The sequence below is a fragment of the Chiroxiphia lanceolata genome, chromosome 9 (assembly GCF_009829145.1).
Source record: "Chiroxiphia lanceolata isolate bChiLan1 chromosome 9, bChiLan1.pri, whole genome shotgun sequence".
Classification (NCBI taxonomy): Eukaryota; Metazoa; Chordata; class Aves; order Passeriformes; family Pipridae; genus Chiroxiphia; species Chiroxiphia lanceolata.
This window is the reverse complement of record NC_045645.1, coordinates 10,282,629-10,296,824: the sequence shown is the minus strand read 5'-3', so window position 1 is coordinate 10,296,824 and position 14,196 is coordinate 10,282,629. Positions and strand designations below refer to the sequence as shown.

General features: G+C 39.1%; 1 protein-coding gene across 18 annotated transcripts in view; it reads left to right on the top strand.

Annotated features, from left to right (window-relative positions):
• Positions 1–14,196, top strand: part of DAB1 (DAB adaptor protein 1) — a 435,450-nt gene that overhangs the window by 385,813 nt on the left and 35,441 nt on the right. For 12 of the 18 annotated variants that reach the window (XR_004358564.1, XM_032696501.1, XM_032696507.1 and 9 more), the window contains 4 exons: positions 10,701–10,832; positions 11,418–11,537; positions 12,130–12,168; positions 13,487–13,552. Coding sequence is in view for 17 of the 18 variants with exons in the window: in XM_032696501.1 (XP_032552392.1) it covers positions 10,701–10,832; positions 11,418–11,537; positions 12,130–12,168; positions 13,487–13,552 (357 nt within the window). In the remaining variant the exon portion in view is untranslated. The remainder of the gene's footprint in view (positions 1–10,700; positions 10,833–11,417; positions 11,538–12,129; positions 12,169–13,486; positions 13,553–14,196) is intronic. The other 6 variants (XM_032696516.1, XM_032696518.1, XM_032696512.1 and 3 more) reach the window with 1 other exon arrangement.

The following is a 14,196-nucleotide window of genomic DNA, read 5'->3' as shown; positions in this document are numbered from 1 at the left end:
ATATAAAAATAACTGGGCATAGAAGTTGTCCTCCTAAATGCGATCATTGTACTCCATGACCTTTGTGGTGGATGCACTGTGTGCTCAGCATGTGGGCAGCCATGTGTCACAGAGCCCAGGGGCTGGAACAGCATCTCCTGTTGTGCTCCCAGCGCCCAGTGCTAATCGTGGAATTACAGCAGTGCCTGACGTGTCCCTGAATTGTTGCATTCTACCTGTCTCTGCTGTTAATACTTCTTAATCCTTTGTGGGTCCCATCCTAATTCTGCGTCATTGTGCTCCGCAGCGACATTCCTGCTGATTTCAAAGGCAGCATTGTGCATAGGTGAGGGAGAACACTAATTAATTGGAGTGCCTTGACATTTAAAGCAAATAAGAAGTCTAGGTATCTGAAAATACTACATATGGCTCCTAGCCCTGGCTCTGCATAGCTCAAAGTATTTTTTTTTTCTTTTTAGATAGTCAAAATATGGATTTGAATCCAACTTTTTGATTATGTCCTTGCTTTTAAAAAGGCCAAGTTGGTTTGTAAAAGGTTTTATATGCAGCCTTCTGCAATCTTTAATTAGCCAAATGCTTTTCTGTGGATGATACAGAAATTTGGAAGAACTTTAAAGTGAAAAGCACGTGTGAGTGTAACCTGTATGTGCATAAGGCTCAGTGCTGAGCAGTGCTGAGAGTGATGAGTAAGTTCAGGTTTGATTAGGAGAAGATGTGCTGTGCACAAAAGTTGTAAAGGAGTGGGAGAATGAAAGGAATAAGTAGTAGAAAACAAGCCAGCATCCATTCATCAAAGCTGTGAAAGGCCTTACTGCATGCTTTTAAGTAGAAGGCAAGGGTAGCACTGCCAGAGAGCTTTTCTGAAAGGCAGACCCTGTGTGACACCCATGGCCAGGATAGAAAACTAAGGCAAGGAGAGAGAAAAGCAAACAGAGTTGAGCTGTGCTCTCAGCTGAGCCAGATTTGCTGTTAATCAAAGTTTGCTTTTAAAGATTTCAATTAGCAGCAGAAGACTAAAACTAAACATTAAACCTGCTTTACATGAAAATGAGGAGGGAGGAAACAACTCTGGGCATTAAAATGTGCAAATGGGGGCTTTAGGGATCTCTTTTGGAAGGTGTCAGGGCAGAGGTTACAAATACTCCCTATTCCCTGAGTTGAAATGTAGAACTGTTGAAAAAAGATGTGCCAAGCACCTACTAAGTGCAGCTCCAGAAATTCCTACCTTGGGATAATGCAGGGGGTGGAAAAAAAGAAAATTGAGCAAAAAATTACCTGCAAGTTCATTGTTCTTTTTTAGAGTCTCTTTGAGGTTTGCCTTTTACATTTTATTTTATTCATATCTTCGGGCTCAAGTGCTGTGCACACTTGTCATGTTGCTATGGATGGTTTATATCCAAGGTGAAGTGTCTGTTGTGGGACCTGAACAAATGAAGGATTTATTGATGAATGATCCCATTTATGGGATTGTCTGAAGCTTATTTATATGTGCAATTGTAACTCAAAGGAAAAGGTTTACTGTCTTCTGCAGGAAGAGTGAAAACAAAATGTCATGGTCTTTATGACCAGGATAGGTAGTTCATGATGCTGTTTCTCAACTGTAAAACTCATCACTCCAGAGTCATCTTTTGTTAACGAGCAGATACCTCAAGTCCATCAACAGCCTTGAGCACCTTCAACACGGTTAGAATGCTCTGCAATTGTTCACCTCCAGTTATGGAATAATCTGAGATCTTATAGTAAGGACAGAGGTTGTTCCTTAGTCTTTTCGAAACATCTGCCATAACCTCTCAGGCCTGTTCTGCATTGGAAAAAAATATCCAGCAGTTCAGACGTCTCTGCTGGGAACCAGGAGGATTTCTCATGATGATGAATTTCAGCAAAAGTAGTAATAGAGAAGGGTGGGCTGAAAAGCTGTTTGTGATATGGAAGATAAACTCAAGTTTCTCATAACCAAACCAGTGTCTGTGCAAGAGAGATTTCAGGATGTCACCTTTAGCTGCTGCTGTATAATTATACATTGGCCACTAGATAATTAAGCTGTTAGAGAGGAAGAGTGGGGCTGAGTGGTTGTTGTCCAGTTCTTTACTGTGCCACTGAAATCAATCTATCATTGTGTAACACAGGATGTCTTGCATCTATGCCTTGGTTTATTTCTGATTATGAAATCACTTTTATATTTGAAAGGTATAAAAATTGTGTCCTGAAATTCTCGACTGTTTTGCATAATTTTCAATTGGCTCATGAACACAACAAACCTACTGATTATACACAGTTTGTGAATTCACAGAATCCGTTTTTACTCTGTACATGTGCTGTCTCTCAACCCCCTTTAAAGTCTTACTAAATTAGTGAGAGTATCTGGGAGATAAATAGAGAAATATAAAATAAATCCCCCTTGTCCTTTTTCCCCTTTTCCAGTAAAGTTTGTAACACTGTGCAACTAGATTTATGGTTCAAGAAAGTTGTTGTTTGATGACTATTCAGTGCAGGTTAAATTTTAGCATTGCCCCTGTGAGTAGAGTTTTTTTGATCTTTGCAAGCTCTGCTTTATGGGGTTTGCATGACAAATCAAGAGAATCAGCGGCTGCCTTTCACTGATGAGTTTTTCAAATCACAGGCTGCAAGAAGAGGGTGACTGATAATGCTTGCTGAATCTGAAGCAGTTAAGATCTGAGACAGTTAAAGCAAAAAAAAATTACCTCCATATCTCCGAGGAGTTGTATGAAGGAATTTCTTGTACTGTTCTTGTAAATCAAAAGCATTTCAGGAGGTGAGAAATGTTGGTGTAAAGGAACAAAAGAACCTTGTAAAAAGTAAAGGCTGCTCAAAAGACATTCACAAGCTACAAAGATGAACACAGTAAAAATATGGAGAGGTTCAGTGATGCTGCAACAAACTCTCTCATTACTGAATATTGTAATTGTACTCCTTCCAGTTCAAGATTTAATCACTAAGAGTCTTACAGTCATCAGAGTCTATCAGGAAAAAACACAAGACATGGTCAAAGGTGGTGCACTTTAGCTGTGTGAAAGCTTTCAGTGGAGAGCAGAAGGCAACATTGGCATATTTATGGCTATTTTGTTCTACTGACTGTTTTGCAGAAGGTGGTGAGGTGGGTGCTAAGGGGGAATACACTCCTGTGTATGTGTTACAGCCCTGGGAACCCAGCAGTGGCCACTGGGCAGCTGCCATCCCAAAGAATGTCATAATACTTTATAGGCAAGTATTGTTAGTTGTACAGCACATTGAAACAGTGAGGTGGCAAGGGAAAGCAATGTACTGCAGCCTATAGATTCAGTTGCAATTTTGGGCATATTGCATTGCTGAGCTGTTTATGGCCTAGTGGAGCCACTGACTTTGGTATCAAGGGTCAGGTTTGCTGCTTCTTGGTATGGATGTGCAAGTCCTTTGCTTTAACCACTCTGATAAAACAATGACTGTGTCTGATGCAGAAGCAATAAGAAAATAATACAAGACTCATGGGAGGCCCAGCATCACGGCTTTAGTGTAGCACATCTGTCTTTTCAAAGCTCTATGAAAATGTTTCCTTGCCCTTTAGGATTTTCTTTGTCCTGAAACAATATTTGCAAGTACATATTTAAAATATAACTTGGGCTTAATAGTAATTGGTCAAGGGTTTTGGATTTAACTAGCTACTTTTGTTCCTGGTACAATAAAAAATTGAAAAGCCTTTGAAGTGAAGATACGAAATTGGCCATATGTGCCTTCCAGTTTTGTTTTGTTCCTTTCCAAATTCATATATCTAATAAATGGATCTTCTGCATGAGCAACTTAGCATTTGCTTCTGAAGACAATGAACAATAACTAAATTCATATCTGGTCTTTGTCAGACATTATTACAAATTATGAGAGCTGGACAGAAGTTTATTACCTTAGTGGTGTTCTCTTTCACAAATTAGGTTCTTGGAGCATCCAGCTAGCTCAGTATCATAGATCCATTCATCACAATTAGACTGCTGTGCTGGCAAAGCTATGTCCTGCTGCCTTAATTGACTCCAGGGGTCTGGGGTGAGGACAGTGCCAGGCCAGCCAAGAGCATCCCTGTGTGTCTGTCCCAGGAGGCACCAACAAGGACACTTGCCTCTGCTCTCTTAAGAATTTGCTACTCATGCTCCCCAGGTAAGATACAGGCAGTAGCAGGATACTTTTTTCATCAAGCAAAGGAAATGGTAAGGATTAATTTGGATTTTAGCTGAGGCTGAAGTACCCTTTTAAACTCTTTTTCTGAGTCCAACCAAACAGGCTCCTACCTGGGGTACTTTTGTGAAGGGCTTCTCTTTATTTAGAGTGGAGTGTATAGATTGAGCTGAGTGTAGCCCTTCACTTGAAGATGTGCTTATCCTTACACATATGTTCTTCCTCACTGACTTTCGTCCCTCCTGACTCAGCTGTGCGTTGCCATGTAAGCTTGGGAAGTCACATAATCTTTTTTCCTTCAGTCTCCTTGGTTGCAGGAAGAGAATGGCTCTTAAGAGTTTATTATTGTTACTGTTATTAAAAGGAAATTAAATTTACACGTCTTTGGGTGCTGTGCTGTGTCACAGCCAGACAGCTGACCCCCTGGAGGGACTGAGTCTGTGATAACTGGGGCTAAATCTGTTTTGATTCTTCTCTTTATCAGCACCATATTTCATGTGCCCTTTTGTGATACACAGACCAAGCTTTGATCTGCATATAATCTCAAAGGGAGCTTTTTGTGCCAAGTGTTTTTATTGCAAAGCTTGCGCACTGAAACGCCTTTTAGTAGTTGGCACTTGGAAAAGTCTTTCTTTAGGTTATTGTCTGCGAAATCAGTGTGTGTGGAAGAAGCACAGGGATTAGACAGATTTATTTTCTCTCATTGTGAAGACAGGCTTAAAGGCTGCTGTCTGAGAAGTCCCTTCAGGCCTGGAGAATGCTCCAGAGGTTACATTTTCCTTTTCTACTCTTGTTCTTGGGGTGGGTTTTTTGCAGATGGAAAGTCCATAACCTATTGCTCTGCCTACATTCCATGAGTGGCTCTGCCTCAGATTCAGGATTGGACTATTCATTTTGGCTGAGTAGGACATAGCACGTGTTCAGTCTCCTTCAGCAAAAGGGTTCAGTTCCTACTCTATGTTTGTATGTTCCATTTATACTCTTTTTATGACCAAAACTGATCATCTTGGCCAGTGCCAGGAAATGTCTCCCAAATACTGAAATCTTCATAGGTGCAAGAAGTTTCAAGTGGGTTTTGCTTTTCAGATATTCTTATGTGACATTTCTTTCTGAAAGCTGAATTGGAATGATGCTTTTTTCCAAGAGTACTTGCTGTTCTAGTAGGAATTCAGCATTTTGATGATTTGCTAAGCCTAAACTGCTCTCTTCCTTTTCTACATCAAACTAGGTAAAATTTTCCACATGTTGTAGTAAATGTTTGTACAAGAGAGTTTTTTGGTTTGTCAAGGGTTTACTCACACCAACTACTACCACACTTAAGATTAATTCCTGTGATCTGTCATTTATTGTTTATTCTGCTGTCCTCTCTGCATGGGCATACAACTGAAGTACTTATCACACTAGGAAAGGACTGTCAGATTGAAAATACGATGTTTCTCAGTCATCCTGTGCTGTGTCCAGTAGTAATTTGCAGGGAGTTTGGAGTTGTTCACAGCTGTAGCTCTGAAACACACTGAGCTGTCTCCTCTACACCATTTCACATTAAACTGAAAATTTTTGCAGTGGTTTTGGGAGGCTTGTAACATTTCCCCATTTGCTTATCCCCTGTGTGTCTCAGGAGGCTGATGCCTTGCCACCCCATCTGTCACCCAAATAGTAAGTTCCAGAAAATAACATGGGAAATTTTGTGGTACCAATACGATTTACTGATTCATGTTCCATTTTAGATCGTTGACTTCTTCCCCAAATTGTCTGTACACAGTCCCATTGAAGTGCACTTGTCTCTAGGGGAAAGGAAGTGGAAGGGTTCACAACTGCTTAACAGGTATCCATGCACCATTGATTGGTACCAGAGAAAAGTCCATGCCAGCAAGAGGGTTTGGGTGGGGTTTTATCTGGTTGTCTATATACAAGGGACTGCTCTCCATCTCTTACCACTTTAAGAAGTTATAAAACGAGACAGGTCTGGGATTTGAATCTGCAGCTGTAGAGAATTTAGGTGTTTCATGTCAAAGAATTATTTGGGTTGGAAGGGACCTTAAAGATCATCAAATTCCAACCCCGCTGCCGTGAGCACCTGTATGGACTGTGGAGTGTTTATGGTGGAGATGAGCAGCTCCAGACCACCCTACTATAAGTGCATTTTAGCTTAACAGCAGAGAAAGCACTGCAGCACAAACACAGGCAGTTGGAGAAATGCTTGTGGCCAGTTGTTGTCCCCATGATCCCTGCAAATCTATGATAAAACAAACAAGAATTGTAAGGAAATGGCCATGAAGAACATTTGACCAAGTACTATAGCATACACATCTTGAGCCCTGTTAAGAAACACAGCAGCCTCCTGGGTGTAGCGAGGGAGAATCATCTGTATCACACCCGTGTTTCTTGCAGCAATGAGATAAAATTAATCTCAGAGCCACTCACGTGGTTTACAAGTCATTGTTTTCGCTGAAGGTGTTGCAGTAGGTAATGGTCGATGTCCTATTGCACTTAAGGCTTGCTAAGCTTGTTGTTAAGGCATTACCATTAATTTTCCATGTGAGGTTCAATTTCTGTGATTTTTTCGGTGGTACTCCTGAACATACAGGGTCTGATTTCCTTATATGCTGCTGAGTTGGAATACAGGGGACTTGAAGGTAGGCAGCAGCATGACTGAAACTATAGTCCACAAACTTTTTTTATTATTAATCCATTAAGAATTTTGCAATTTGATGGGTAACTTCGATGTTTGGGGAGCTTTATGTGACACTTAGTGTATTGCTGCTTATTCAAATGTTGTAGAAGTGAATAGGCAGGGATAGAAACTCAACGATGCTTGGTCCATGTCTGTCTCCCAGTATCCCAGTATCCATTGTTGGTGGAGCTGCCAGTTGATCCAACCTATCTGAAACCAGGTTCACCATTTAGATGCTCAAGGTGAAAGGCTGTGCAGACTAAATCCCTGTGAAACTCGTCCTTATGGATATAACATTGTGTGGAACCTGCTTCCTGCATTCGCTGGGGCAGCTTTTCTAGAAGGCTTTGCAGCTTGGAGAGTATTTTTTTGTTGTGACTCTTAACGCTGTGCCCCAGGCTCCACTAAATAGACAACCTCATTAAAAGAGAAATAGCGATAGTAAAACAGTGACTTTCTCATGCCACCTAACTCACATATTTGACATGATTGCTGGACCCTCCAAGTACTTAATTGATTGACTTAATTGATTTAGTGGCACTGGAGGCTGCAGCATGGAAATAAAGGGGCAAGATGAGGATAAGGGGTGAAAAAATTTATGATAGGTGCCAAGCAGCCTGAGGGAAATTAGAAATGCTACAGATCTCAGAGGCAGCTAAATCAATTCAGTGTGATGTACAGGGAGCAACCTGGGGGAAGAGGAGAAGCGGGCAATAGAATGGAGACAAGGAGAGAAAATAATGGCCAGTGGGAGAGACCAGAGCAAACTTAAGGAGAAGAGGCAAGACAGCAGCCCTGGTGGTGGTGGGTATTTTGGACTTTTTAATTTTAACACCAGGCAAAAACTTTCTAGTGTATGAATAAAATATGATAATGATGTCATGTTTAGCCTAAAAAGAAGGACTGGTGTATCACAAGATTGTCTTCTTAGCCAGTTTGAGACTTTATCTGTGCTTCCATTTAAAATCTCTGTTTCCAACAATAACTAAAAGTCACAGGAGACCTAAAATAATTTGGAGGCAGTGGATTTTTTTAAACAACTGAAACTTAAATGTTAAATTACTTTTTAATCTCTGCAATATGTAATTGACTGTATTGAACCATAATACAAATTAAGTCTTCTCTATAATTTGTTCTGTCGTACTGCAGCACTCCAAAACAATTTGATACCTCACTTAAGAATTGGTAAATGGTTCGTAGCAGCTCTCAGCACAGATACAGTAAAAATACCCAATAGTGTGTGATGAAATCCATCAGCATTGGCATACAGGGGTGTCAAGTTATGAAATAATTCATTTATGTGCTTATGACCACTATAGACAGGATTTAGTCATGGTAAAGACTTGAAAATACTAAATACATTAAAAAAAAGAGGAGAGAAAGAGGAGCAGATCAGCTTGTGAGCACTGACCAACCATTCTGCTCTAAGCAATTTACGTGGCTTTTGTTTCATTTCCTTTCATATCAAGTAGCGAGGGGGTGGCTACATGTGAGCAGTTACAATCTGAGGGATAAACATAGCATTTCTTTTGGTTGACCTCATTTAATGGGACAGATTAATCTATGCAAATGCATCAGACACACATCTGATCCAAACATGCAAAGAGTATTTATAGATAGCCTCAAGTGTCTGTCTCTGTTGGGTGACTGAATGAGATGGTGTTTCTCCTCGTGCTGTCCCTTCTGCTGTCCTTTGCTCTAGCACACATTTCACTGCTGTGAAGGGCTCTGCAGGATCCCGGGCAGGCTGAGTCCTTAAATAAATATTTACAGAAGGGATGCAGTTCTGATCTTTCATTTTTCAGTGGTGAATCTCTCCTGACTGCAACAGGATTCCCATTTCTGCTTTGCAAGAGCAAAAAATCAGGAACTTGTTAAATAATAGAGTATTGTAATATGTATAAAGGACACATTAGGTGAATGAAGGACTGTGAAAAAACATGTACAAAGAAGTGTTTATATCTACATTTGAGTACAGATGTGTGCATGCAACATTGCATTTCATGTGTATGTTCCAACTCAGTATCCCTCAAACAAATGAAAACCTCTTCCTAGTCATGCCATCCAGTAAAATACCTAAAAGGATAATGTTGCAGTCACCTTTACTTAATCTATACTTCTGTTGATGCAGTATGTAAAAGATCATAACCATTAGAAGTGTAATAGTGAGTGAGGATTCCTAAATAAATTGGAGGGTCTCCATCTGCTGTCTTACGTTGGGAGTGATACTCTTCCATGGTACGGTGGTCTTCAAATTTAATTCCACAAAGAAGGCATCTGATCACAGTTTAATTTCAGTGCAAAATGCTGCCTGGCAATCAATAAAGCAATGTCAAAGGACTTTGATTTAATAGGAGCCAGAGATAACGTTCCCTGTCATATGCAGAATAGAGAGATGGGAACATTTCATTTCATTGTAACAGATAGCATGTAACTTGGTTTTCAAAAAAACTCTAATAAATCAATATCCCTGTATTATCTAAGTAAGATCCTGTCATTAATTTTAAACGCTTAACACACCGGGAGAGCCTGAAGTGCACCTTCAGCTCAGCCACGTTCTGCCTGAAGTCAGTGGCAACACTTCTACTCTCCTACGAGCAAGCAATCTTGATCTTGGGATGTTAAGAGCCATTTACTGTGAAATGAAAATGAAACATGTCCAGTCTTTTGTTTTATATGGAGTCATCCATCTCTTGCAGGCTACCTCTCCTTTCAGATTTCACTCCCTGTCCTACAGAATTCCCATCGCTTGTCACTTGCCCTGCACACGCTCAGCCTTTTCTCTTGCACACACAGACATCCTCTCTCCTTTTGAATTTTAAAATGTTTGGTTTTTTCAAAACTCTAAAAATAACTGGTTGTTTAGAGATTGCCTGGATACCATGCTGGTTTTCAAAATGTGCTTTTCTCAAAACCAGCAGGAATCTGGACCTCAAAAGAATTCTTTGTGAGGCTTTGCCTGCTCTCAGAAATAGCATTATCCCTAGAGGATATAAGAGCAGGTCAATGTATCAGAAGGTAGAAATTGAATAATAGATTGTTTTAGATAAGCTTTTCAAGGACATCATTCTAAGTAGAAATACTTCTCTATTACTTTGATAATAGAATACTACTTAGGCCAGAGTGAGAAAGATTCTGGCACTACAAGAGATGCTTATAGGAGTCTTAGATTTGTGCCCTGACTTCGAGGAGAGTTTTACTCATACATTTAAAACAAAATTGAGTCTTTTTATTATTACAGTTCACCAAAGTGGAATTTTAAGTAAAATGTGAAGTTTTGCATTTAGCATGATTTCAAGCTGAATAATTGCATTTCCATTAGTTTTCTGGGGAAAATAATTGTTTGTAGTTCTATTACTGCTTGAAATGAAATCTCTCTCACTGGCTGATGTGGAGTGCTGCAGAGATAAAGCAGGTCTGGTACCAATTCTTAGAGATATGGGAGATCTCAACTGTAGCTCTGCAGCTCCTGCAGAGCAGCCTGGCCTCAGAGTCATCCTGTATGAAGCTACAGGTATCTGCAGCCCCTGCTTATATATATACCTACAAATACTGATTCTGTGCCTCGGATGCTGTGTAGGTAATAACTGGGAAACACATTTTTTATTTAATTATATCTCGCTAAAAGACACCAAGAAAAATCTTCAGTGGAAGCTTACTAAAGCAAGTCAAGTTTGTCTGGATTTTGAGAAAAAAACAGGCTTAAAGAGTTCAGATATTAATTGGTTTTGATACCAGGATGTGTTTGCTTGTTTAAATTCCATAGGTGAATTGAGATCCAGGTAAAGCACTGATGAGAGAAAAATTATACTGTTTTTTAATTCAACATTTTGATGTAATTCTCTACTGTTTTGTTTTTTAATAGCTACTACAGCATCACCATGCAGTTCATGAAATTTCATACATCGCAAAGGATATCACAGACCACCGAGCGTTTGGATATGTATGTGGAAAGGAGGGGAATCATAGATTTGTGGCAATAAAAACAGCCCAGGCAGTAAGTATCAAATCACTATCATTTTCTACCATGTAACTCAACTAAAAAATTGTTCATAGCAAACTGTTCAAGTGGCCAATCTTGGGTTGTTTCTGATTCTGCTACACTAGTCATGAGTGTCTGCTTAGATGTTCCTAAATAGCAAGTTAATGAAACCAGCTTGGGCAAAAGGGAATGTATTTCACTATTTCCAGTTTTTCATGATCATTTTTTATTGTTTTCCTTTCTGGCTAAGCTAGACTGGATGCAGATAAGTTTGGTTATATTCCTGTACTCATTGAAACCTACATTATGTATAGTCTACTGTAATTCTGTCGGATGTGAAACCACTAATAATTTTACCTTTATATTCATGCATATGCCTTTTATATTCATAATGCTTTTTATATTCATAACTATAATTATAATTAATTTTCAAGTATAGTTAGTTCAGTAGAAATTAACCCGAGCCTGGATGCTAAAATAGAAATTAATTCTATATGAAGTTCAATTGTGGAGATGCTGTAACTGCTCTATCAGCAGGGTGGGATAAGAGGTGTATGTTTTCCCATGCAGAAATTTTCCTTGCTGTTTTTGCTTCCATAGGCTGAACCAGTAATCCTGGACTTGAGAGACCTGTTTCAGCTCATCTATGAACTGAAACAAAGGGAAGAAATGGAAAAAAAGGCACAAAAGGACAAACAGTGTGAACAAGCGGTATACCAGGTACACGAATAAGCTTAGACTACTGCCAAGAAAAGCTTGGTTTGAAGTATCCCCCCAAGTTGCTCCAAAGAGGCACTGAGCATCCTCAGCACTTCTTAACAGCAGTGGGTTTGAACGGTGTTGGCTTCAAACGGACCAGTGTGAACCCAACAGCCATCGTGAGCTCAGACGTAGGATTAAAGTGATGAAAGCTGTCACTTGGGGTGTGATGAACCTGTTTAGCAACTGGAAATGATCTGCTCATTTCCTGCCTAGTGTTTCTTCTAATTCAGAAGGAAAACTTTAATGAAGGTCAGTGTTGTAAGTCAGGTTTTAACAGTGTCTGATACTTTAGGGAAGGTTAAATATATTTCTGAATGTGTGTATTTGAGTCAAAGCAAATGAGGTGCAGATTGTTAAACTCGGATGAAACTTGAATAAAGTTACTTTGTGCACTAATGTGACTTTATCTGTATCCTAAAGAAACAAAACTATATACTTACCTGCCAATTTTGCTTATTTCTTTGCTGTCCTTTAATTTCTGAGTACAGTTCTTTTATCTCTGCTGTTTATGTTCTTTGCTTTTACTGCCTGTCCTCTTACTTTGCTGTAGACAATTTTGGAAGAAGATGTAGAAGATCCTGTATACCAGGTAATTTCTGAAGCTGAATGGCCTTGGAGTTTCAGAAATGACTAGATATATGTTATCTTCAAACACAGCCAAAACCTTTAACAAGATGTTTTGAAACTTATCAAGATAGGTCTTGTGAGAAACCTTTAAGATTTTTATAGAAAGTAGCATATTTAGAGATTAAGCTGTAAGTAATAGCACCATACGTCTGTATAGAATAGAATAGAATATGTTCAGTTGGATTAATGTGTCGTAAATATTACTTAAAATGTGGCTTGTACATCCAGATTTTAAGTTTCCAAATTAGATTTGTCATCATTTTTTAATACAAACTCAAACTGGAAAGGGAAGCTACTTTGAGAATTAGGGAGGGTGACATCTCGTTTTGATAGTAATCAGTTGACATTTTGTTGTTTGTCTTCTGTGGAGCCAGAATTCAATTTAGAGGGTGAATATTTGGAAAAAAACAACAGTGACATTGATGTTGTAACACACTCCCTTGTTGGTGTTTGGGTTACAATTTAATAACAGATCTGAAATTTAAGTCTTGTTTCATCCAAGCAAAATGTCTGGGAGCAAAGATGATTATCAGAAATATGTCAATATATTCATGTCTGATACCCTACTGAGTGTGAAGAAGAAAAAGATGTACTTTAATTCTCATGTTTTTGTGCTGAAACAAAATATGCAATAGTTGACTTTTCCTGGGGATTTTGTGTTCCTCCACTTAGGCATATCAGTGGGAGGCACGTGAAAGGAACCAATTCAACCATTAGTGAATATTGAACAGTACCTGAGGTGCAGCAAGAAAGATGATAAGAATGAGGATGCCCTAAGTTACTATTCAGCTTTTATAATGTCAGGAGTTTTACTCTGTACTCTTCACAATAAAGCAAGAACCTGAAAATTAAAAATGTTGTGACAGCCTTTTGCCATGTGCCCTGTTCCATGTGCACCAGCCTATTCTCCCAGCTTGGATTTAGCAGTTTTATTCATAGATAATAAATATATGTGGAAATAATTGCCATTCTGTAAAAAAGGCAAAATTCATGTTGACTTCAGAAAATTAATACTGGGCCACAGGCGGTCTCCCTAGTGAGAAAGAACTAGGAAGTTGCTGTAATGATCATTAGAGGAGATTTAGGGCTACTCATTGCCGGTTTATGAAATACGAAACAACCTTACCTGGTGCTTTCCAGCAAACCGGTTGTCCTGCTGCCAGCCTGTACTTTGAACTTGTTTCTTTAATGCCTGCCTTTGTTTTGACGTGGAATTCCAAATCGCCTTTTTCCCTTCTGTTTCATCTTTGACTTTTCCTCTCTGGCGGCTGGTGTAATAGTACATTGTGTTTGAGGCTGGACATGAGCCGATCCGTGAGCCTGAAACGGAAGAAAACATTTATCAGGTATAAAATCTCTACCTTCGGTGTTTCCATTGCAGCGATTGCAAGCATTTAATAAAGCACATTTCATATATAGTTCGCTTTTAGTTTTCATTCATCACAAAAATGTCTTGGTATTTCATTCTGGTGACATGACGTGAATTATCTGCCTGGTCTCAATGTGATTTTTTTGTTGTTTGTCATTTCAGCTTCTACAAATTATATTAACTTTGTCAACTTATGAAGGGTCTTAAACTTTTGAATACACCAGATAAGGTGATAAATAGTGGATTCTCTTTTTCTGTTAATTTTTTGGATTTTTTTACACCTATTCTGAGAAACGTACGTATCATGGAGGCCAGACCATCCAAGCAATTCCTAGAAATTTTGATGGTACTGCACTTCTTTCTGGCTAACCAAGGAAATAACTGAGCAAAACCTCAGAGTTCTCAAGGGATATCCCCCAAACCAGGGAAAGTGTTTTCAGAGTGCATAAGTTATGTTAGAGCCCAAGCTCACATTCTTCACCCTGACAAAAAATTGCATTGAAAGTAATATAAAATAATCTTTTGTCATTCAATTTATCCTCAGGGGATCAGTACAAGGTTTATTAAAATGTAATGTAATTCATTTTGTATCACATACTAGAGGCAAATCTGAAGATAGAC